The sequence below is a fragment of the Camponotus vicinus genome, unplaced genomic scaffold (genome assembly GCF_025532165.1).
Source record: "Camponotus vicinus isolate PSW18456_S1 unplaced genomic scaffold, iyCamVici1.0 SCAF_5, whole genome shotgun sequence".
Taxonomy (NCBI): Eukaryota; Metazoa; Arthropoda; class Insecta; order Hymenoptera; family Formicidae; genus Camponotus; species Camponotus vicinus.
Genome location: NW_028141977.1, coordinates 1,543,170 through 1,570,896, shown reverse-complemented (window position 1 = coordinate 1,570,896; position 27,727 = coordinate 1,543,170). Strand labels below are relative to the sequence as shown.

Here is a 27,727-nt window from a genome sequence, read left to right as displayed (position 1 = left end):
TTAGATTGCCTCGGGTTCTCTCCTTCGTTTCTTCGGCATGCCCGTGCATCTCCGACACGAAATCCAAACCAGTTTTCTTCCGGAGACAGGAAGGACGATGCTCTCCGGTCGCACAACTATTTTCTGGATCTGGATACACCCACATACACGCATGCACCTGTGTGTATCCAGTATCGACGTGTATCGATCTTTGGTTTGTGTTATACTGGGTGTCTTGAAATCATCGCGTTTTTAGCTACTGTAGGATTTTTCGATAAATCTTTAGTAATTGCAAAAAAATTAAACGCTTTTTATCCTCAGAAGATTTGAAATCAATTTTGTAACAAATGATTGTAAAGCCTGTAATGATATAAATTATTGATGCTCACACATTGAATAGATAGAAATAAATCCTTTATTTTTTATAAAAGAAATAAATCTTAGTTTTATATGTAATTTTTTTTCTTGAGAAGTTACAACTTAATTTCCAAATTTATATATTTTCAATTTATACTCTTATTTTAAATAAAATTTATTTTAAATCATAGTTGAATTTGTATCAAAATATGAAAAAATGTAAAGAGAGAGAATAATAAAATTATATTATGAGAGAGGGATTTTTCATAAAATTTTTATCAAAAATATCACCGTTCAACTTTAACAAAAAATCAATAATTAAAAAAAAACAATTTAGTTACATACACACACTGTATATATACGAATATAATCCCGTAGCTAAAGCTTTCAGATAGTAACGAAAAAATATAGCTAAAATTGATGATGCTGTTTGATCAGCATACAAATGAAAGCGATATGAGACGTTTGCACACGGCGAAAAATATAAAAGTGCGCAGTATAATATGAAAGTGAAATCGCGCAGTATAACATGTACAAATATACATTTTAGTTGTTTCTTGTTTTTTTTTGCCATGTATGTTGATCGATAAAGTTAATAAATCATTAACGCTGCGATATCTAAATTGTGTGTAGAAAAATACGGAAATTCACAATATGGAAATATCACGCTGTGACAGTATTTTAAACATGCATTATATATTTAGAGTTCCGGGAAACATGTTTGCGCCCCTTATATAAGTTATCTCCTTACATGATCCGTTTTTATTACATTTTTGAATGTTCTTTTCCTTCTTCTTTTATGAAATATACAAAATAAAAGCAGATTGTCTCAGAAATTATGTTTTTCTTCTCAATGTTAAATTTGAAAAAATGTTTTATTGGTTTATATATTTTCTTATCTTTAAAACATTCTAATAAGCTTCAAATATTAAAATATTGTTTAATCATTTAAGACTATGAGGATAATATAAATTCTCTTCACATTGTTTTCAAAATTTAATTTAATCTCCAAAAAAATACTTTATTTTAAAAAATACTTTAATGATCTTGCACAGTGGAAAAATTTCATATTAATATTTTATATTTATATTTTAGAATATTTGATTTTCATTATCATGATATTTCACAAATAAAATCAATATACCAACAAGATACACATCAAAACATGAAATCAAATAATATAATTAAAATATAAAATCAATATAAAATGGAAAAAAATGCTTATATGTATACACTTTATAAACTTTAAAAATAATTTCAACTATTAATATAGAAATCAATATGTGTGTGTGCCATTAATTATATACATATATATATTAATATGTATTGATATTTATTTAAAATTAAATAGATTAACAACCCCCCCTCCTCCTCTAATTAACTTATCATGCAATATTTGTAAAACATGAGAAATAGAGAATTTCTGCAGAATCTATTCCATCAAGCTTTAAGAATTCTTTATTATGATTGAATCTTATATTACAATTAGTTTAGAAATCATCATTAGAAAAAAGATAAATAAAATAAAATAATGAGATAAAGTAAAATAAAAAAACATGTCGTCGATACGTATTTAATTATCGTGTCATTATCCGATTAAATTGTTCGACTCAATTGGGTCCGTCAATCTTTTTTTAAGCACAATCGATAGATTAATAAAATGACCTTCACATTCAATGTTTCGGAGAATTAAATCGATGAAGCTGGACCCATAGCACATCTGGAGTCATTTAACAGAATGGAAATTTTATTAGTCTTGACGTCAATATCGTAACGTTGTTATACTGCCACGTCCATTGCCTCGCGATAGTATTTTAATGTTTTATTTCGATACATACGTGATTTATTAAAATATATATAAAAGAGAGCTATCTTTTTTTACCATTTTATTTATTTTTTTAATATAAATTAGGCGCCTTTTCGATTGTTATTTTATCTTTCCTTAAGAATTGCAAACTTCTCACAATTGAACTATATTCTTTAAAAATAAAATTTTATTACAAAGTTTACGTTGGAAATATTTATTTCTTCACAATTTGTTAGTGAATTAACTTATTTTTTTGGAAACCATAATGTCGCATTTTATTTCGAATTTTGCTTTTTTAAAATTATATTCAAAAGTAGAAATGCAAAATATCAGAATGTCGCGCTTTTATGCGTACTTGCATTTACGTTCGCAGAGAGAACTTTGCCCTCGAGATATAAACCAGTTATATGAAGTCCATTCGTTCGAGATCTATCTCATTCCATCGTTGTAAACGACGTCTCGCAACACGACGCGCATAACGAAAAATTCGCAACGAGATTCGCCCGTATTGTCGTGGAGCTTCGAGGTGCACGACGGCACGCGAATTTATCGTTCTAGTACAGCTGGCGGACGTAGGAATAGAATGATACAGTATCGATTGTTATCGAAGCAATATCCGATAAAGATGTCTTCTCGTTGCCAAACGGCGCAAATACATGCTGATTTGTGTACTATTATATATCTAATCTCAATATGTATATTGTGATAAAATATATTTCAAGAAATTTTCTGAAGTAATATTGAAACGATACTGTATATATATGATATACATGTCATTTATCATTATTTTATTCAAAAATTAACATAAAAATGTATATTGTTTGAAATATATTTTTTAAGATTGATTTATAATAAGTCTCCTCAAATCAGAATAAAAAAAATTTATTTAACAATTAATTTGTTCTAAATATGTGGAAAAAATTATGTGAAAGATTATTATAAACAATTGTATTCTTTCCATTCCTCGTCCACGCAAAGAGATAAAAGATTAAACAAAAAAGTTTCCTACGCATAATAAATATGTGGTTTATGTTCAAAGCGAGAGAATAGCCGCGACTGTTAATTATTTAATTAATTATTTTCCTGATTTATAAACAATGATCCTCATTCATTTTGTAAACGCGGAAATTGTAAGTTTTCAGGATACCTAAAGCTTCCTCGAGCTGGAATCGAAACTCTCGTAAACCACGCTTCAACGCGATGCTCTTTATTGCGGGAATAAATCTCTCAATGTTCTTGACTCGTGCAGAATTTACGGATCGAAAATTCCATGCTGGACATACGAGTGCCAAGCAAAGAAGAAGAAGAAGAAGAAAGATGTCACGTGAGAAATGTGGGTTTCACATAGCCGAACTGACATCGCCCATGGTGCGAATGAACGACGAGATTTCGCAAGTTATTGGAAATGACGATGACTATTTCTATTTCCTGATATAAGCGTAAAACATTGTTAAAGATAATTTTTAAGAATTATGAAAAAGTCGACCATTTTTACGGGATTTTTATCTTTATAATCTTCTTACACTGAATAATTTAAGCCAATCTCGTAATTTATCTGTTCTCGAATGGTGTAAAAATTTCGCAAACGTATAATATTTTTCAGATGAAAAATCGACTTATACTAATTTGTGATAAAATATAATTTTGTAATAAATCGTTGCACTAAACGATTTCTAGTCCAAATCTAACAAAACATAATATTTAAAAAAATATAAAATCGCGCATAGATGTTATAAGTATTCGCATAAAGAAAAAAAATCTTTAGAAATGGGTAGGTCTTCGCAACACTAATTTATATATTATTTTTTTATATATAACATAAGATTTCGTTATTAAAATTATAAATCAGGAAAATATATATATAAACAAATCTCACAAATAAATGTATATGTAAAGATTCTTATAAATATGCTTAAATTAAAATCTGGCCTTTATAATATTTATTTTCTATTTTAATAATAATAATGCTTTTAATAATCACAGTTAACTCAGCGAAATTTATAGTTAAATGTGAGCACTATTTTCTCTGAGCGACCTAAATCTTACATTCGCGGATGATTCGTGCAAGAATTTAGTTACGTAGCGATTATGTAAATGTTTTCGAAACGCCTCCCTCCAAAATGTAAGCTGTGCCTCTCGGAAATGCTTCTCAGAGTACGTCAAAAAGAACTTAGCTTCGTTCTACAACCGCGTATAATGCGTTCGCAAAACCGTGAAATTCGGAAATAACAATTTTATTGCAGAAAAATATTATATAACGCGTTCGCAATGTATTGATAAAATCGTTATGCAGCTTGCGATTTTATATGTGAAAAAAGGGACAGTTATAACAAAATCAGAATTGATATGACGATCATTATAACTGTGTTCTTTCTCATTCTATTAAATTTCTATTTAAATATTTATATAAAATAAATATTTACATTTATATTCTCTTTCCAAAAGAAATGTATTCATTAATAAAAATATGAATTGCAAATGCAAGCAAACATGTTAAGATGCGTATATTATATTTAAAAAAAAAAAGGCTGAATAGATTAGCCTACAGGTTTCAGATGTACTCTAAAGAACTTTGAATTTCTAATAAGAAAATTATTCTAGATAAATTTCAAGTCTACAAAACAAATTTCGAAATTTAATTATAGTTTCCCCGCGTTTTTGCATTTTAAAATAATATTTGAGTATAAATAATACTAAATCAAATTAAAATAACGATGACTTTCTATCAATTAATAGCTAATGTCAATCAATATTAATTTTAAATTGATTAATGTTTCAAGAGTTTCATTTTATTATTCTTATAAATTAATAGAAATAAAATCATTTTATTATAATATTTCAATAGTTATAATATGTAAAAAAAATAAAGCAAAATAATATTCAGGTTCACGTCGATATAATTTAACTTTCGAACAATTCTGTCTTAATCGTTGCGAAAATAAAGATTCTTATAAATCTAACTATGAGAGAAGAACTTTAATTAACTACGATTGTTGTATTGTCAGAGGAAAGCGTCGAAATGCTCGAAAGAATTCAACATTAAAGGTGAGAGAAACGCTCGGAATAGCAAAATATCGACAGATTTATGACGCGATTATGTAAATGCAGCCGCGATCCAAAACATTACGCTGTTTCAGGTAATACCTTTCGGAAGTGCCGGTTCTCGAAAGGGGTCATTGATCCTCAGATACCGTATAGCATCGCGCGAATAAGGTCGCAAACAGCCACGGTGAAATGAACGCCACCCGAGTGCTCTGCACGAAAATCTGTAATTTGCAATCATTTTCGAAACGGTCGCCTCGACCGCGTTTATTCCGATCGTAACCTGTCCATCATCTCTTCGCATAGCCCTATCTCACTCGCTCTCTCGTCGCGATTCATGAATATTAATTCCTTATTCCTAAAATATATGAGTATAATGCCGTAACGCTTTTATCGCTCGGACGGTCGCATGGATCATTGCACTCAAAAAGAAAAACCTTTCTCCATCGTAACAGTTTCTGCCCAATCTCTTACTTTTTCTTTTTCTTCCCTCTCCTCGCATCGAGAACTGGCTTGGATACCATTTTTTTAGCCATTGAGGCGAGAATTTTTGGCGACATTTATTAATGGTCTAAGGCCGTTCGGGCCATCCAGAAAAAAATTCTTTTTGGCTTCTGAAGTTTCCTAATTCAACTTATCGAATTAATGTAAGAAGCTAATTAGGTAATAAAATTATACATCCTTGTTATTATTGATTTGTTTTATTTTTTGTAATAATAATTAATAATTAGATAATTAAATAAAATTGAAAGTTACAAAATAATTATTATAATTAAAAACCGTCAAAATTATTAAAATGAAATTTCGAAATTTAAAACTATAAAAACATGTTCAAAATCCGTTAATTTAAATTTTAAAAAATTAAAATTTTTGGAGCACTCATACAATTTTAAAATCCGCAGAGGATAAAATTACGAAATAAAATTTATAACAAACACACAAATGTATTAAGATTTTATTTTTAAAATTCCACACTTAAAGGTAAAGGAAAGATTTAATTTTGTATACCTTTCTATATTTATATTTAAAGAAGTTACGGCAAATCTTAAATACTTTATGTATTTAAATACTTTATGTATTTTATGTATCTTAGAAGATCAGCTTTGTAACAATTTATGAAGCTTAAGATTTGTTGGATTTAAGATCTATAAAATCGAGTAAAATATCACAGTAAACGCAATTTTAATAAACGAACTTTTACGCCTGCGGGTTTCTATCTATTCCGCGATTTAATCGGAATGCGATATCTTTGCGCGGAGAAGCACTCGATCCCTAATCCGTTGTTCGACACGAGCCGGAAGACGTGCAACACGAAGATTTCATCCCGATCGTGGGTGTATCATCCCGTGCGACGGCGCGGCGCGTGGAATTATAAATTCGTTCCTCGTGCACACGGCATACCTTTAAAACAAACCAGCTCCGTCGAGAATTACGGCGCCGGTCGTGAATGAAACTGGACACTGCCAACGTCGTCGTGCGCAAGAGCATTCGTGGCAGAATGCAACAAAGAAGTCTGTACCATTCTCTTCTTGCCTATAAGTGCGAGGGCCAGCTGACTGTAACCAAGGAGATAGGTAGGTAGGTAGGAAGGTAGGTAGGTAGGTAGGTAGGTAGATGGGTAGGTAGGTAGGTGAATTAGTAGGAAGGGACCGTCTATTTCAGATGACTTTCAAGTCTTAGGCATAGACACAATGATTCATTGTCAAAATTTAAAAAATCCAAACATTGAAGTATCAAATGCCGTGGAATTCGAGGGATAAATTGTTGATAAAAGAAATTATTTTTTTCTCTTGTTTTCTCTTGTAATAGTCGAAATATTATTCAGTAGTTTCCATTTAATATATGATGCATTATGAATTTATTCATAATATTCAAAGAAATTTAAAAGATTCCTATATTTATGCAGAGATTATGCTAATAATATTTTAAGTCTGGTGCATAAAATTAATTAAGGAATTATGAGAATTATTATTTAAATACAAATATATATATTTATTATCTAAATAATATTCATTAATAAATTTCTACTAATATATTTAAAATTTATTAATTAATTTTTACTAATATTTAGAATTTGCATATCAATATTCAGCAATTTTGAATAACAATCTTCAAGAAAAGAAAAACATTAATCATATCACTTTAATTCTTCAAATTTCGGAAAACATTTGCTTAATCTTAGCAAAACAATTGCGATATATATCACTACGTTATTCTCGTTTTCTGCATAAAACTCATCTGTTGAAAAAAAATTCTATTTCTGAGATATTTATTTATTTACGATGTACTGCAGTAGACAACGTACTAAATAATATGCGACAAAAATATAAAAACATAAAACATAAAATTGTATTTTTGCTGGATATATGTATGACGAAAATATGTATATTTATCAACTAACAATAAAGTTCTATTTTTGATATTTAAAAATATGTTTTTTTCCTCTTTTATAATTCAAAAATATACTAAATAAATATGCAAATTATTTCAATGTTTATTGTGCGTTGTGTGTGTGTAGTTCCGTAATTAATTAAATACCTAAATCTACATTCTTCAAACATCGTGCAATAAATCTTATACATCTTTCATTTAAAAAATACTAATAACATACTACTTCTTTATAATTTTACTTTTAGTAATAAAAGATATTTATGTACTTGTTTATTTATATTTTATTAAAATAAATATGCACAAATAATATTATTTTATCGAAGTTTTATCGAGATTTGTTATTGCGAGAGAGAAAAAAGAGGACGAGAAAAGAATTCCTCATGGAAAATATATTGTAAACAAGGTTGTAATAGAACAAATTTAAATAAATACGGGATCAAATTTTGATACAACATTTCTGCTATAATATAATACGATTGAAAGTATATGCTATAAATTTATGTATATGTATATTTCTCAAATAGTTTATTATGTTAATGATTTATTATATTTTCGAAGTGTATTTCTATGCAGAATATAAAGAAAATCGCAAATTTCCACACAACGCGGGAAAGGCGTGACTCATTCGTTGTAGGCGAGATAGATGTGCCTGCTGATACATAAATTCAAAGAGTACGCCTTCTTAAATTAATTATGTTTTATATATTAACATATGCATACGTACAGACAATCGATACAAGCAACTTCTTTCAATCTTTTATTAATCGTTTAGCATTATCTATAAAATCTATTGTAAGTTACCTCTAATTAATTTCGTATGTATATGCATTTTATTAAATTTATTTTCATTAAGTTTTCATTTTTTTTCGACATCATACTCAAATATTACGAGAAGTTCAATGTAATTTTCTACCTAATTTTCATCTAATTTTATAGTAAAATAAATACAATCAATATCGATAAAATATATACATATCTACAAAAATAATTATAAAAAAATTTAATACAAAAAAATGTGAAACATCTTAATCTATAAATGTCAACTATACATTTTTCTACATAAAATCAATTTTTAATAGTTTTTTTTCTAAGAAAGCTTAGTTGAAATTTTTTTCATCGGACACATTCGCAAGCTACGATTCTTCCGCGAGATTTACATTTCAACTTGATGGAAGGAATCGAAAGCGCTATTTTATCACAAATTACTTTTTCTTCGTTACCCTGAAAACTTTTCTACCTCGTTTCCGTGGCGAAAGGTAAACGCAGCTTTCTTGCCCGTTTGCTTTTCGACAAGTTAACTTCTCCGGATACGTGCGAGCTCAGACTTCGGCGGCAAAGCTTCGGAGGAAAAGCGAGCTGCGAGAAAAGTTATTCACGCTTCTCTCACGGCTTCAGACTCTCACTAACGCGACTTCATTCGACGATTCATACGCCTATGCGCATTTGTATAAGCAATTTAAAGCGGATATCGCTCTTTTATTGCATCCTCCCTTATTCTATCTTTATTCCATTTCTTGCTAAAATGTTTCAACCCTTTAATTTCTCCCTCCCTCTCTCTCTCTTTATTTATTTATTTATTTATTTATATAATATTCCATTTTTATCATTTTTCCCTTATTTATATCCAAGTTTTATTTACCAAACCTTATTTATATCCAAGTTTCTTTTTATTTGTCATTTTTCATTATTTAAATAACTTTCATAAAAAACACAAGAGAGAATATATATCAAAACTGAGAAACGAGTTTCTCTTCTAAGAAAAAAAATATACAAATTATATTTTATATTCTACGAAGATAATTTTCAACGAATAAAAAATAATCATTATTTTCACATACACACAGGATAGAATACAATATATTCCGTAACCTGAAACGGATATAATCATTGAGAGTTTCAATTACCATGTGAAGTAGAATTATAGAGATATTATGATATACTATATTATAAATGATATAATCTATGCGATGTTAAAATTCTTTAACTTAATCTTCGATCCACGTTTATAAATGTGATCTGCAAATTGCCTCAGCTACGAGCCCGAGAGATATGATTAATTTTTCTACAATGGGCGTTGTGGCCACATTAACCGAGCGGCATAGAATCGGTTATCAATGATACGTTCTGTTGAATTCGGATAATCTCTCGGCGGACTCGATATCGCAACGATACCGGAGCTCGTTTAAAAAAGCTTCGTGTCCCACGTGATTTATGTTTTTTTTTCTTTGCGGTATCGTTATTCGATGGCATGACGACGACGGTGATTGCACTTCGCAGCCCATTGCCAGTGGCGCAGGATAAGCCGCGCGATCATAAAACCGAAATTTCTAAGGCTCTGAAGTGTAACGCCGCCCATAAATCGAAATCGTAACTCTCTCCATTACCATTCAATAGCAAGGAGAGAAAAAAAAATAAATCGCGCTGAACTCACGCGATTTTCATCCAATAGAGCGCTCCGTTTCTCATAAAACTTTGCCGCGCGTTTCTGTGACGTTAAGTGAAATAGCGGAAAGGAGATGGCCCGTAAAATTAATCGTACCTCGTCTAAATGTGAGGTAAGGTGAAAGGAGACAATTTCGTACAATTTCGACAGCTGTTACGCATTAAAGCGAATTGTTAACATTGGAATAATATTATCTCAATTAACAATTTCTTACAGGAATTACTCTCAAATAATTTTCGAAAACGCATTTCAATAGTATTTAACGCTTTCATTTCTCTAATGTGACTATATCTATTAAATCATTATATATCAATAATAATTTAATTTGAGATTTATAAAAAAAAAAGAATAAGAAAGAAGATACAATTAGAAGATTAATTTTACAAAATGTAATATGAAAATTTCATAGACTTATAAAAAAAATTCTCAGGAGATTGAATAAATTTATTAAATAAATGCAAATAAAAAAATGTATTCAAATATTTTTCGACAAATAAGAATAATTTAAAATTTTAATTAATATTTGCAACACACTAGAATAAATTTGAATCTCTCTCGTCGTATATTTTAAAATGTTATTTCACTGCAATTGAAACGTTAACGCAATAATTAATAACATAATGTATTCTTGACATGTTAAAAATATTTACACGATTTAAAGCAAAATCTAAGTCTCGCGCTTATAAAAATGCTCAGACGGGATGATCAGACGCACCGTTTGAAAGAAGAAAATTGAAGAACGAGTAGTGAAGGAGTTACTCTGCAAGAACTCGCCACTGTCCTCTCGAGATAACCGGTACATCGGCGAGAGATACCTATAGGTATATAATACCCAGGTCGTAAACGAACTTTTTATTCTTTCTCTGAGAGAGTAATACTCTGAAATGTACCGTTACATCGGCGAACTGCCGAAGAAGGGTCCGAAGAGGGCCGGCAGACATTTCACGGGCCGTTCAAACCTTCAAGGTATAAGGAAGAGGATGCGAGAGAGAATTAAAGTGTTACACGGTCTCTACTTATACCACGTTGATTCGTTACACACGCCTGTTATTCAGTTAATCTTCCGTAATGATGTTCGTCGTTATATAATTTATCAAAATATCGATATCTAATAAATCAAACATCTAAATTGATTTTTTGTTTAATTGTCTTATAAATATAATATTACGCTAATTTCAAAATGAAACTCTGTTTTAACATAGAATATTTATATTCTATTTTTTTATTTTATAAATATGTATAAATCCTAAAAAGACATAATTGTTCTTCCAGTAAAATTAGATCAAGAAATTAACCTTTAGACTGCCGGCATTTTTTCGTTAAAATAGTGGTTTTTTTTCAAAAATTTTTCTACATAAATAACATATACATTGTGCAGAATTTCGAGATTTGTTTAGAGCCACAAAAGTGGCTTTCTCGGCAGTCTACAGATTAAATGTAACTAATTATAATTAGCAACAAAACTATTGCTGAGAACCGCTGAATTGTCCAAAGCACATTTCGCGAATACCACACGAAAGGATTGCATTGCTAGAACTGTCCTGCAGAACGTTATGACAGGATAGCATAATTAGATCAGAATGTACAGTCAGGAAGGTTGAGGTTTAAGCAACATAATGCAATAGTATTTAGCTATACACACGGACAATAGTGGTGGCTTTGAAGGGACCGTCCTAGAAACGATGATGGAGCAAACAAAGGAACCACGTGCCGCAATGTGTAACTAGTAGACATGATGTCCTGAGAGAGATTTGCATTTAATTTCAACAATTAGCTAACGAATATATAATTTCCTCGACTAAAATTTAGTTAAAATTTAATTAAAATACCATTATATGCAAATTTTGAGTTTTTAATATTAAATATTTTGTTAAGTGACTGTGAAATAAAATTTCTATCAAATTTATTTAAAATTATCTGACCAAAAATATCGCTTCGAAGCTAAATTCATCAAAATATTATAATTATTAAATAAAACTATTTATTGTTATACATCTCAGTTTAAGTTTCAACAAGAGAAAGATTAAGATGATGTAAATGAAAAGTTTGACGCAAATCTCAGAACACTGTGCAACAATATGTCTCTCGTGCTACCCAACTCATACAAAGGATACAAGCATCCCACATGCATTATGGAAGTTAGGATTAAGACTGAAAGATTATACCTTGTGTTCTCCAATTTCTCCAGTATTTCGCAAATTATTTGCAGGCGAAATTACACGAGCAACGCTTATACGCTCGCCCTGCATAGTTTCACATTCATTGTCTCCTATTCTGTTATTCATAAATACATGTAACAAGTACTCTGCAATTAGTGCGACGTTAACCGGAAGAAAGATTGTAATTTCACATTTGCATAAATATTCCTTATAAATATAAGAATTCTTGCGAGTATAAAATTGCTTTTAACAGTAATAAAGATTAAAAATTTCACATATTTTACATATAATATTTGTTTTACCTCACTCTTAACGAATTAAAGATAAATTTGCCGAAAAAATCAAAGTAAAGTATAATATACGCGGTTTTATTTTTACAATCTTTCTTTCATTTAATATTCTTTGTTAAATTCTTTGAAATGTAACTACAATTATGCAATGCTCTTTATTCATGATTTATGTTCTAGGAGAATATTTGATTAGGAGAAGGACCATAAAAAACGCAATTCATATAGAAGACGTGTGCAAAAGTTATGACTTCCGTTTAATGCTGGGAATATATATTTCTCCGATTGGACAATTTTAATAATGTCAATTTAGTATCAGTTACTTTATAGCTATTTTAACGAGCCAACGACTGCGCTGCTTCGATATCGGTAAACTCTTAATGTAATAAATTTTGAAGGATAAACCTAGCGTTCTACAAACGATGAATAAAACTGGATAATGGCAAATTATGTTTTATGTATATCTTCCAATTTATATCTTTGAATTTCCAATTGTATAAAAAACCTCTCTAGGATTTGATAATGTAAGAATTCCGAATTGTTAATAAATTGTAACAATCAAACATAAACAATGCCATGTTAAAATAAAATGTTTCTTAAGATATTATTTCTTAACATATTTTACTATATTTAAAAAAAAAGAGAGAGAGAGAGAGAGAGATAAACAATACCTGGCACTACTATACTAAAGTGCTTTTAAAAATTACTTTTATAATATTTTTATAGAGATATCGCTTTTAATTTAATAAACAACTAGCTTCGTTAAGATATTAAATTATATCCAAATTATTCAATTACTTAAACTCTCTAATTATGCTTTAAAAGTCAATTTATACTACACTTTTTTAAAATAACAATTGCTTCTTGTTCATTCTAATTTATATATAATTTATTATTCTATAAAAAGAAAAATAAAATTACTTTATAGCACGATAATTTCAAACATCTATCTATTTTATATTATATGTATACTTTTATAATTCACACATGTGCATAAAAGTTATAAATACTTTCGCACATAAAATTTCGTGTGTACAATATGACAGAAAAAATATTCAAAATTTTATGGTGAACATCAGTAGTAATGAAATAAATATGTGATCATAAAGATAAAATTTAAAAAATATATATAAAGAGATAATTCTGAAGCAGAATTACTGAGTCTGAATTGCAAAATTTATAACCGTTTTAAAATATATATATATAAATTACGCATATTTTTAAATACATATTAAAGCAAAGCAAGAAAAATAACATTTTAAAAACCCGATTTTATATTCGAGAAACAAATATTTAATTTGTCTATTAATACATAAAAAAACGTTCGCTTTTTCTTTAACTTTACATAACATGTGATGTTACGTGAAGTAATGACAAAATACAAATATACATGATTCATATAAATAAAGGAATTTTCTGATTGACTGTAAATCATGAAATAAATGTGTTACGCGAAACATGATAACGATATTATTAAATCATGCAAAATATGATAACAATATTGTCAAATAATAGATATGTATTAATTAAATAATTAATAATAATAAAATAATAATGTTAAATTTAATTTGCATTGATGTATAACGAAATTCTTCGAAAACTGTAATTAATTCATAGTGAATAAAGTTTAATGTATGCTGAATATATTGTATTCTAAATTAAAATCAAATATTTTGAAGATTTTTATTGTTAGATATTTTGCTACATCAAACTGATAATTAAGTAATTTTAATTATTGATATTATAATTATTGGTATTATAAAACAAGAGCTTTTTGTAGCTATACGTAATATGTAAAATTTAATTATAATGTAAAACCCGTGATAAAAATAATATATTTAAAAAGAGAGACAATTAACTTCTCAATTACAATTTACATTTTTTCTTTTTTTACAAACTTACTCATAATAAAGTTTACGTTCTCAATATCTTGATTTGTATTCCCTTGAGTAAGTTCTTCCTTAAGTAATCGAAAGACAAGGAAGAAGAAAAAGTGGAAAGTTTCGTAGAGCGGAAATTTAATTTATTAATGCTAAGCGGCTGAATTAATGCCTGGGCAATCTAATTAATTTGCAAAGCTTTTATCTACAACATTTGGATCCGAAAGTTACGAAATCAAAAGCAAACATCGCATATACTTTGTGAGAAATTAAAATTTAAAAAGAGATTGAGTTTTAATTTTTAAAGAAATTAAAAGCTTAAAGAAATTAAAAGCTTAAAATTTATTGTAAATTTTGTAAGATCTAATTGTATTATTATGAATATTTTTTTTTTACATTACAAAACTTTTATAATTTTTTGATAATTTTTGATAATTTTTCTTCTTACGTATATCTTATTTTCGATAATATTGGAGCATAGGCTCAAATATATCAAAATAAATCGTTTTTAATTTTATTTTCTGCATTTAAAAATATGCGTTTTTCAATTTTAACGTTAAAACATATTTGAAGCTTGTCAAAAAAACTCGAAAAAAGATAATTACAAATATTTCCTTGGTACGTACTTGCATCTCAGGCACTCATTTAATGAAGTTCTTGATCATCGAAATATTAATTAATCGGAAATAATGACTTACCCTATGTGGCGCCCGAAGAAGCCGATGCACGGCAGCGAGCTGGTTGATTAGCGGCAAGGTCGCGCTGAAGGTGTGATCCGGAGGGTTAACATCCGGATAAAGGGTCGGATAACTGAACGGATCGACGTCGTTGAGATACTGCACTTGGCATGTGAAGAACATCTGGCGATACATTTCCTCCCGCCAGCGGGACCGATCGGGAAATTGTTCGCGATTCCTCGTCCCCCGAATGAGAAAAGGGAATAAAATCCACCCCCTCCCCCCCGCCCCCCTATCACGGGCGCACGACAATCGTGTGCGCACGCCGTGACGCACTCACGCGATGCACGAACCGGTTCGACGTACGGCCGATTTATTTCGATTCGATCTGTCGGCTGAAACGAAAAAAATCTTCCTTTACTCTCTGTCTTCCATTCGCTGCCGATCGCGCTCGCCTTTAGCCCTCGCTGAGATCTCGAAGCGCGTCGATATGTGAATGACAGATTGCTCGAAATCCGAACGAATTGAAATTTTTTATTTAAATTTGTTTCCTTAATATTAAAATATATCAGATATTTTATCAAAACGGAGTTTTTTCTATTGAGTCAAATAATTTACAGATGTCGAAAAATCACGCGAAAAAGTGTCTTCGAATTTTTTAAATAATTGAAATTAATTTAAATTAAAATAAATAATAATTTTGATTTTAATTGAAATTCAGATAAACCGTGATAAAATATATATGATATAAAATATATATGATATATCATATTAATTCATATATATTTATATAATTGATACAGTTAAATATTTTAATTAATAAATATATATGATATTAATACATATATATATGATATATGAATTAATATCATATAACATATATATTTTATTAATTAAAAATTTATCTTTAGCAAATATTTAACCATAGCTTGTTTAAACTTTCTTTTCTTGCTACCTGTTATTATTTCCTCAATTATTATTTTCCTCAACAAGGATCATAATAACTTATGACATCTCGTGTATTTACCTAACTATTATATCTACTTGTTTTCATTTTCCGAGCGATCTGCCAATTATAGAAAGATTCTCAGGCACGTAGGAACCTCGACAAAAAGATCACGTATCAAATACCCGTGAAAGTGGCAACGTTAGAATCATAATAATCTAGGACTGCAGTTATCATCGTTAATGCAATCGGTAACCACTTGGTTTTCAGACGGTCATTGACCTTCAAGTTTCCTTTCACTCGCTTATCGATTTGTTAAGTCAAAGCAGCAAACCAGCGGAAATGTTCTCATCCATTCAAGGTAAAAATTATGTGTTTTTATATATTTATATCCTTTTTATCATTTATATCCTTGTTTTTAAAGAATATATCAAAACATCATAAGTTTTTTTAATAATTTCTTAATTAATAATCTTATTCCATATTTAAATGATTCTATATGATACAAACTTGTTTTATATCATTTAATTATTATTCATTTATTTGCCTTACATTTAAGCTTGCAAATAAATCTTTCAATAATTAGATTTTTAGAGAATAATTGATTTAAAAATTAAAAATAATCTTTTCTTCTTTTCTCTCTTTTTTAAAATAAAAAAAATAAATTTTCTAGATATAGGTTTTCTAATTAATAATTTGATTCCATAATATTAAATGATTCTATAATACAAACTTGTTTTATATAATTTATATAATTATTATTAATTTATTTCTCTTACATTCAAGCTTGCAAATAAATCTTTCGATAGACTTTTAGAATAATTAATTTAAAAACTAAAAACAATCTCTTCTTTTTCCCTCTTTTTTAAAATAAAAAAAATAAATTTTCTAGATATAGATTTTTTAATTAATAATTTTATTCCATATTTAAATGATTCTATGGTACAAACTTGTTTTATATCATTTAATTATTATTCATTTATTTCTCTTATATTCAAGCTTGCAAATAAATCTTTCGATAGAATTTTAGAATAATTGATTTAAAAATTATTAAATAATCTCTTCTCCTTTTCCCTCTTTTTTAAAATAAAAAAACTAAATTTTCTAGATTTAGGTTTTTTAATTAATAATTTGATTCCATATTTAAATGATTCTATGATACAAACTTGTTTTATATCATTTATAATTATTATTAATTTATTTCTCTTACATTCAAGCTTGCAAATAAATCTTTCGATAGACTTTTAGAATAATTGATTTAAAAACTAAAAATAATCTCTTCTCCTTTTCCCTCTTTTTTAAAATAAAAAAAAAATAAATTTTCTAGATTATATAGTTTAATATCCTTGCAAAACTTCTAACTGTGAAGATTACTTCGACTACAAAATGATTATCCGAGTATTGGTACCATTCACACATCTGTTAGTAGACCTTACACAAAGTTCGACGTAATGGAATGTTGTAGCTACTCAATGTAGTAGAAACTTGCTTGTAGTCGATCGAACTTCAAAAATCTAAATCCCCAGCTACGATCTCCGCTGTAACATGTCGCGATTATACCGGGTGCGCGGGAAGAACTCGCTATAACTTATGAAAAAGCGCGTCGCATACCGGTTCTCACATGTTTACGCTATCATGTTACTATGCACTATTTCTAGCATGAAAATGTTACGTCGCACACAAGAAAGTCTTTTTCTTTTAAATATACTAAAATGAAGAAAATATTACTATCGACCGCGGGTTTCAGTTAAAGAGACTTCGCTACTTATTTTATAAGTCGGTAATAATAAATTTGAGAATATAAATATATGGGGAAGCATCGTGGGTATTCTGCCATTTTTTAATAAGATAAAAACTCGATAAAGGGAAGATTGTAGAAGGAAAAAATTCAGAGCCGACATTTCAGTATCCCCTGTCCTTTTTCACTCAGCAATGAAAATCGAATTATGCATTCTCGGCGCCTATGTGCGACATAATCTTTATTCATGCATCATGGACTCCCTTACGACATCATAGACTCGTAAGAAAATCGGCGCCAGGCGCAAAATAAAATCGCGAGCTGTCATTATTAGTACGTGCCGACCTGTCTCGTCATCTCATCTTTGCATTGTTCTTATTCCTAAATGAACCAGCTCTTCTGCCAACCGAAGAAAGAGACGAGGAAAGGACATAAAGAATGGGTGTGTGAAAGAAAGAGAGATCGAAAGAAGGAAACAAAGAGAAAGAGAAATGAACGAAAAGAGAGAGAGGGATGTCTTGAAGAATAGAAAGAGGGAGAGCGAGAATGGGAGATGTCGAGGAAAGGGAGGGAGTGTTAGAAGGGAAAACGAGTCTGTGGCATACGAATGTACGTGGTTGTGGTCGACGAAAGATTCACGATCAAGATGCAATCGCGACGTGAGATCGAATTCGCGAGGATTCCCAAACTCGCCTGAATCAACAAATCTGCCTCTCGGAGCGTCATGAGGTGTTAGTTGGGCTTTCCGACTTTTTGAAGGATTACATTTTATATTTTTGATACGTCTATATCGCATTCTTTAAGTGTTTTCTCTCATAACGTCGAGTCTCTCTCTAAAAATGACACATCAGTTTTTTATTTTGTTTGAAAATATCTTGGAGTTTCACTTAATATTTCGATGTTTGACATTTATATATAAATGTCAAACATAGAAATATATATAAAATTTCTCTCTCTCTCTCTCTCTCTCTCTCTCTCTCTCTCTCTCTCTCTCTCTCTCTCTCTCTCTCTCTCTCTCTCTCTCTCTCTCTCTCTCTCTCTCTCTCTCTCTCTCTCTCTCTCTCTCTCTCTCTCTCTCTTCTTTCTAATATTCCATATTATTAAACAAAAATATTGAAATATTAGGGAACTGTCACTCTCAAGACTACAACTCGCTGGAAGATGATAAACGACTTTTCGAGCGAATCCAATAACGTGTCTGTTTCCAAGCGAGGTACATTGTCGACGCGAAAATTTCGCACAAGGCACAGCCGAAGGTGAACGACTGAAAAAAAGTGTGACGGAGCAGTGAACGTGAACCGGACCTATCGTCCGTACGCGCTAACTAACCTCCGAAATAAATAAGCAGATTAAACGATAGAAGCGACCGAAATGCGTAGCATTTCTAGAAAATTACTGATCCAGATTCATAAACCAGTCAAATATATGCATGTAATATTCACGTGAAAATATTTCGATCGGATGAGTCGCGTTTATTGATACGTCAAACGTAGTAAAGTCGAACAATATGTATGTAATACGATATTAACAATTTCAATATTCTTGAGAATTGGAAATTGAAATATTAAAGTATGATATTTTGATCGGTTTATTTACAATCTCTATATCACAAATGTAAAGGTAATGTTATTTATGTCTCTTTCAAACAGTTTATATATCGGAAAATATAATATTTCTTTCTTATTATTGAGAGAGAGAGAGAGAGAGAGAGAGAGAAGACTTTTCAAACAATAATTTATATTTCTGTTTCATAGCAAAAAACACCTTTGCTAAGGAAAAGTCGACTATATACATGTATTTTCATCAAACAGGTTACCGATACATGACAACAATGACAAAAAATATTTATGATCATGTGTACTTCGAAACACGAAATACGCACTTGTAACGAAAAAAATAAAAGATTGGACATATCAAATATCTCTTCAATATTAAATATAAAGTATATTAAATAATATTAAATTAATATTAAATTACTATTAATAATAATAATATTAAATTAATATTAAATATAAAATATTCTAATTTTACGTTAAGTCTTTTTTTTCCTTTCTTCTTGTGGTCAAATAATCTACGACATTCTCATTTATTCACATCTTAATTATTTCCATGGTTTAATTCTTTAAGATATCAAGTTAGTGGCAGAAAGTGTATCCTCAGTGTCAACAGTACATTTTTGACAATACGAATTAAAAAAGCATATTATTCTGGCACACCTACAATAATCCTCGCACTATTCATATTTTCTTTGTGACATCTGCAGTGTTTCAAAGTCGAGAGTCACGCGGTAGGTTAGGTCTCCTCGATCCGATACAAGAATTCCAAATATCGGATCGGGTTTCTACGTGCCCTTAATCGTTTACTCACCCGCGATCATCGAGCAAGCTCAACCGAAATATCCGCGAGTCCCATTCAAAATTTTCATCGCTAACGCGTAGAGATCTCTGGAATGCGAGAACGAAAGGCGGGAAGCGGCCGGGTTCGAGCCGCCCTGCGAAATGAAGGCGCGCGCTCTTTCGGCTCAACCTTCAGAGCGCGGAGTCTGCGCGCGAGGGGGAGGAACTCACCTTTTGGAGTCGACACGCGCACTTCCGCCGCCGTCTCGATGAATGAAAACGCGCACCTCTTCCGCGCGTGGCCGCTGCTACGCACGTGCGCGAATCCGCGATGTCCTGCGAGGGAAACACTCGCGCGCGCGCGCGCAAAGGACACGTAAGGAGACGAGAGGACGAACGGACGTTCGGCTCGAGTTAACGTGCACGTACGTTTACACGCGACGCGCGCAACACACACCTTACCTCGCGAGCGGCCGTCGCGACACTGAACGCGCCGCGGACACCTGTCGCCTTCGGCCGACGGTGCCGCCGCCGCGCGGCTGAACCCCCTAACCCCCTCACTCCACTCGCGCCCGCGCCCGCGCTCGCGCGCTCGACCGTGGTGGCACCCTGCCTGAATTCGCGCCGGTGTTCAATTTGAACACGACTTTCGGGAATCCACGGATTTTTATACATTTCACACGTATCTTTATAATATAATTCTAAAATTATAATTCTAAAATTGTTTTGAGAATTATAATTTTAAAATAATCTTATAATTCTAAAATTGCTTTGAGAATTTAATGTGATAAATGCACGATTCTATTCTATGATTTAATGAATTTGTGTCTTAGATAGAATTTCACATAGGATTAAATATATAAAATATATGGAAATGTATTGTTTAGTAATTTTTTTTGGTTATTTTTTTTTGTCCTTGTATAATACAAATTCTTTATTTTAATCTCTCGTACGATGTAAAGAATCCTTTCTTTTCTTTTAGAATTTAAATTCTTTTAAATTCTTTTTAAATTCTTTCTAAATTCTTCTTTTAAATTCTTTCTAAATTCTTTTTAAATTCTTCTTTTTAATTCTTTTTAAATTCTTTTTAAATATGTATTTTATTAAAAAAGATATTTGCATATTATATAGGATGCATTACAATAGATCGAAATAGATTCTAGATAATTTTAAAAATTTGAAATGTCTCATATATATAACGAACGAGTTCAAAAACTTTTGACAATATAAAAAAATTATATATATGATGTTAATTTTAATCATGTTATCTACATTTAATTTTCGTGTACATGAACAAATATATTCAAAAGTCCTAAATTAAATAAAGTTTTTTTACTAATAAAAACATATAATCAATAATTAAAGATTGCTATTAAACGCTACAATTTTTGCAATATACTATTTGCTAATTAGTTCATATTTATATATAAAATACATATATGTAAAGAAATTATAGTATTTATAGCAACGGCTAAGATAAAAACGAAAAGATTTAAAAAATTGCCGTACAAGAGATCTACCGAAGAGAAAGAAGATAGAGAATGACTGAGAGAAATGACAATTGTGCAGTGAAAAAATAATCAGGCAGCGCAATATGATACGAAACTACAAGCACGGTTATACGTATTGTCGACTGCGTATTACAAACGACTTTTCATAGTGGAGAGTTCAAATAGCACAAAAGGGGTTGCTGAGCCTATAGAAACGAGATGGAGGATTGTAAAGGAGGATACTAAAGCTGCCAACTCATAAAAGCGGCAAAATATAAGTGACTTTTGCATCACGATCCAACAATTATATTGAATTTACATTGCAATATAAAATTTATCCTATTTAACTATTTACGTTATTTTTATTTATGCTTGTTTATGTTATTTATATTTATTTATTCATAATTTATGTTATAAATTATGAATAAATTATGTTATAAATTATGAATCAAAGGCAAATTAAAATGTATGTGTATATATGTATAATTTATAGACACACACAGACATGCATTTTAATTTGCGATTAATTCGTAAAAAATTTATATCTCTTATTCATGTATCATTATATATATATATATATATATATATATATATATATATATATATATTATAATTTCAGAATATCATACAATAAGTTATTAACAAAATATGCACAGATGTAATGCATTATAAAAAATTATTTTTGATAATTTTTTTATCACGCACAATTAGAATTCATTATTCTAATAATTCTCATAAATTATAACCCTGCTATAATAAAATTAAATCTTTGAACATTAATGAAAACTGCGACGACGTCATAAGTAATTATTAACTGAGACGTAATAAATGAAGAACGAAGCAATTACTCAATGAACAAGACTCCTTTGTTGATTCTGCTTTGTGTGCAACACAAAAAAAAGTGTAAAAAGGTAGCAAAAAGCTCTTTCGTGCATCCCTCGCGAGAAATAATAATGTCACACACACTTTCACACCTCTTGATCTCATCCATTCTCTCGCAAGTCTTTGTTTCAACAGACTTTTCTAGGTTTTAGTCGGCAATCCATTGCCGTACGACTATTAGAAATATCGAGATGCGAAAGAAAGAGTAAATAATAAATATAAATAGAATTAATAAATATAAATAAATGCAATTTAAAAAAGAAAAAATATAAAAATCGTGTTTTAACTATTTTTTATATCAAATTGATCATTAAATTTGTTGCATCTATTCTGGAGAACATTCCTTAGAAATTCTTTAAAATGTATTTTGAGCAAAATAATAAACAATATATAATGTTTTATTAATAATTTTATCGTGAAAAATTCAAGTTTAATTCAATATTTAATTCAAGTATGTATATTTTTGCTTCTTTTCGCTTTTATGCTCACTTTTACAGTTGCCAAATAAACAATTAAGTACCATACCAAATAAAAAACTAAGTAAAAATTAATTAAGAAATAATCTAAAAAACAATACATCGTAATATATGTGTAAATTTAAAAAAAAAGTATTTTTTTTTAAACTTAAAAAGTGAGAATATTATTCTTCATAATTTAATTCTTACTGCTTATTTTATTATTATTTATCATATTGTATTCGATACAACTTAAGACTTTTAATCAATTTGCTTTTTTAATTTCCTTTTGTTTACATTCTTAAGCTTTGTACTATTATATTAATTTTTCGTGTTTTATTACGTTTTCTTCTCTCTATTTATGTGTAGATTTTTAATCAAATAAAAGCATTATAGACATCAACACACTATAATTTCACATGACAAAACTTACCGGAATGTAGCCATCGGGTTGAATCCTCTTATTATCACTGAAAAAAAAACATAATTATATGCAATGATGTATATTATATATAATCATTAAATTATACATAGATATCAAATATATATGCAATTTAAAATTCGTTAAATTCATACCGAATTATCATTATGAAACATACCGGTTTCTTCGTTGAATCACCGGTGTTTTCGGTGTACTATCATGAATAATCACCTGAGCCGCATCTATTTCTTCGCACTCTGAGCTGTTTTCAGAAGTATCTGCAACAACAAAAATATTTTATATTTATATATTTAAAATACTTTAACATTTTTACGCTATCTTTAATTTTATATTAATTAATTTATTACATAATATAGAAATATAAAAAAATTAATAAATAATCAATAAGTCTTGCTTTATGCAGACAGGAATATGAATTTAATGCATTATGTAATATATATTTAAATATATTTAAATATGCAATTTTGTGCATATTTCCTACAAAAATCTTAATGCTCTATATTTTGTATTTTTAAATTAATATATCGAGCTTACTTTTCACTCTACTATCATTTCATGTTATTGTATATTACGTTTCAATATTATGGTAAAGATTTCCAGAGATTTAATCCACTTTGTTGAACACGATTCGATACATCTGATATAGGCTGGACTAATATAAGCTGGATACGATAGCATCTATCGCTAAGTGACATTAAATTCATTCTCGACTCACCCTCTTCGACGCGTTCCTGTTTACGAACACGGGAGAGAACAGGACTGTGGCATAGGGTAGCTGTATCACCGAGCACGTCGTCGATGTCAGTGTGCTGACCAATGAACAATGGCAAGGTGGAGGGTCGTTTCCTTGGTGATAATCTTCGAGGTGTCGGCACATTGTCATAAGGTGAGTTCCGTCCTCCATAATTGTCCGGCGGGTCGGGTGGATTTTCGACCTACAACAGAAATAACGAACTCAAATTCCCTCATAATTTCTGTGATAATTTATGCAATAATTTGAATAAATCATTTACTTTTTAATCGTATCTAATTTCTCAAAATATAGATGATAAATGCAGTAATGTAATATATTGTTATGCATCAATATCGATATTATTTTTAATATGTAATAATAATAAAAAATAATATTTATAATGATTATAATTTAATATTTGAAAAAAAGAAATTGTGATAATAATTAATGACTTAAATTATGATATTAATATAACATAATTATAGCATTTTTATAGCATAATTATAGCACTCATTAATTCTTATTATTTTAAATATTAATGTCAGTTATTAATACTAATATGTAAAATGATACTAATATTAATATTTAAAATAATAAGATTCAAATGATAAATGATATATTATTTAGGCAATTGAAATATTCATTTTTATCAATCCCTTTCTTCAAATATTAAATTTTAATTATTTAAAATAATCACATAAAGATAAAAATGCTCCTAAATTATAAATTTTAATTTTCTATACATTTTTCTTAAATAATTCAATACTTGTAATAATTTAATTATGAAAAAGTAAAAGATAATCTAAAAATTTTATCTCATTATTTAATATATTATAAATAATATTTTATTAATAGTCTAATTATAAATGTCATAATTTTATCTATCTCTTTTGTTTGAATTAATCTAATCTTTCACGATCAGAGATTTATGGGATTGCACAAAGCCGTTATCAGAATGATGTATAATGCCGAGAGATTATGCGATGAATACTGCTGATATAATAATTAATTTTACCCCTTCTGGACTCGCACGATCTCCCAACGGCTCCTCCGATGGTGGTGGTGGAAATTCGATAGGAAATCTAGAGAGACTTCTCTTCACGCGCGTCTCAAGTTCAGGGTTAACACCGATATCGATCTTCTCGTACGACTCGGAGGAGTCGGAAGTGCTGTTGGGAGTTTCCACGGGGATCCTGACAACCCCGTCAGGAACATTCGAGGAGCTGTCCATCCACCATGCCTTCTCCCCGGATTCAATATGCCGAATCTTTTTAAGCGGCTTTGAAGAATAGAGGCTCTCGTTATCGACGAAGCCATCAGGTTTGTCGACACTTTGACTATCGGGAGACGCCACAGGGATGACCTCTACGCCCTCCGGAACGCTCTCGGGATCATCGCTCATCCACCATGCTCGTTCACCGGACTGTTGACGTTTGATGCGGTTTCGTCGATCAGCTGATCGAAAACTGCCTCGACTGGAACCTCGTCTCGACACGGGAGATGCCGATGAGGGTGATCTCTTTGTTTCTTCCGCTGAAACATCGTCCAACCACCAAGCACGTTCTCCCGATTCTTGTCTCCAAAATTTGAGTTTACACTTTCCTGCAATAAATAAAATAATAAATAGCAAACACTTGAAAAAACTGAATTAGAAAAGATTTGAAAGTTAAAACACAGAAAAATAGATAGTATTAAACTTTACATAAATATAATTTGTTTATCTTACATTAAGATAATTATTAAATTGCATTTTATTTGTATTTTATTAATTGTATTGTATCTTATTATATAAAATTTTATATTCTTATTGTACATAGATTGCAATCTATGGTGGCACGTATTTAATCTAGATAAATAATAAAAGATAAATAGAAGATAAATAAAATATAGATAATTTAATAAAATATTATTATTTAAAAATATTACAAATAATTAAACATGAGCTTACCATCATCTGGTAAAGCTGTACTGATGGTTGTGTCCTGACTGGCGTCTTCGTTCCATCGATTAGCCTTTTCAACTCCCTCTGGAACGTTATCAGAATTTGAATCCAGCCACCATGGTTTTTCGCCAGAAGATTGATGTTGAATCTTCGTATTATTTTTTTTTATTTCGTCATTCTTCTCGAAATTAGTAAAACTAGAGCCCTTTGACAGACTCTGGCTGAATGATTTTGAAGCCGACATCGACTGTTCTGACTTGTTACGGGCTTCGTAATTCTCGTCGTTGGAATCAACCCAACTACCTGATTTACTTGCATCACCTGATTCTTGACTTCTGTTCTTGAAAAAATTCGTCACTGGTGCTAGCGCTCTCATCAGAAACGATTTGGCTTCTTCGGTTTTCGCGGCACGATCACTTTTCGATCTTGGACTAGACGGTGGCCTGGGTGGTTTCTCCGACATCATAGACATCTCATCGGCCGATGATGCCAACACGCTTGTTCTCGAGGATCCCGCACTGATCTTACCTCTTATTTCGAGCGATTTGGGTGATTCTGACGCTCGTTTTCTTCTTCGTTTCGAATCCGACCTGTCTGCATGTTCATCATTATCCTCGCTGCTGGAAGAACTTGCGGAGGTCGACTGACTGCTATTACTAGACACAAATACCCCAGATGGCCTCTTTTTCGTTCCACAAGGTGACTTTGATTCGTTTCTCGATTCCTTCCATTTCATCGAGCCACTTGAACCGCTCCTTCCGAGCTTTGATCTTCCCGAAAGAGTTATTAATCTAGATTGACCAGACTTCATCGAAGGTTCCGAAGAAACAGTCTGGGGAATGTATTCCGTGGTCATCTCGGAATTCTTGGAGCTGGCACAGATAGTTCTTTGGCTCTTCTTCCTTCTCGCGCACTTGGAGCGCAACGAATCGTCGTTCTCCATATTCAAGGTCGACTTACGGAAATCTTTGTTCACGTACTTCGCTGCCACGATGCACTTCGACGTGGCAGCGGTCGTAGCATCGTTTTTCGGCACAGGTGGTTTGCCGCGCGCGTCCGGCGAACCGCCTTGTCGTAGATTCACTGATGGCGGGATCAAACCGCTGGATGACTTGCCGGACGATGGCGGCGTCGTCGTCTTTATTTTTACACTCTGACTCGTCACCGAACTGGTTGACGATGACTTCGATCTGCCAATTGGCATATTTACAGATCCATCTGACGAACCGGTACGTGTCATTTGACGCGACATATTCCTCATCGATCCATTCCGAGATTGCGGTGTCGAGCGACTTTGTGAAGAACCACTTTTAATAAAAAGATTAATTACTAATTACGTAACAAACAATATTTAAAATGCGTTTTATCTCTACTAGATTTTTCTAAGATTTCTTGCAGATTTACAGCGAATTATTTTCGCTCCATATTTTAATAATCACGGATCTTTGTCTGTTTTTTACGATAAATATATAATAATAATTAAAAGTTGTCAAATTTTTGTATATAATTTCTTATAAATATTAACTGAGAAAAATAATATTATTTTCTTTATTTATACATATTCGTAAAAAATTCAATTTATAAAAATTTGTAACTTTTATAACCAATTTTTATAATATTGATATATATACAGAGTGTCTCACAACCTCCGTGAAATAATTTAATAGTATTCTAGAGATATAAAATATAGTCAAAAATTCTAATACAAAAATATTGAGGCTACAATAGTCAATTTATAAGC

The 27,727-nt window shown here is 30.4% G+C and overlaps 1 protein-coding gene across 6 annotated transcripts in view; it reads right to left on the bottom strand.

Moving 5' to 3' along the window:
* The window catches only part of LOC145972449 (FH1/FH2 domain-containing protein 3-like), a 166,640-nt gene that overhangs the window by 121,377 nt on the left and 17,536 nt on the right, over nt 1-27,727 (bottom strand). For 5 of the 6 annotated variants that reach the window (XM_083101076.1, XM_083101075.1, XM_083101072.1 and 2 more), the window contains exons 5-9: nt 25,993-27,293; nt 25,060-25,646; nt 24,027-24,246; nt 23,469-23,568; nt 23,303-23,339 (exon numbers count right to left, since the gene is read on the bottom strand). In XM_083101076.1, the coding sequence (XP_082957202.1) occupies nt 23,303-23,339; nt 23,469-23,568; nt 24,027-24,246; nt 25,060-25,646; nt 25,993-27,293 (2,245 nt within the window). Of the gene's footprint in view, nt 1-15,043; nt 15,301-23,302; nt 23,340-23,468; nt 23,569-24,026; nt 24,247-25,059; nt 25,647-25,992; nt 27,294-27,727 lie in introns of those variants that run through there. The other variant, XM_083101077.1, reaches the window with a different exon arrangement.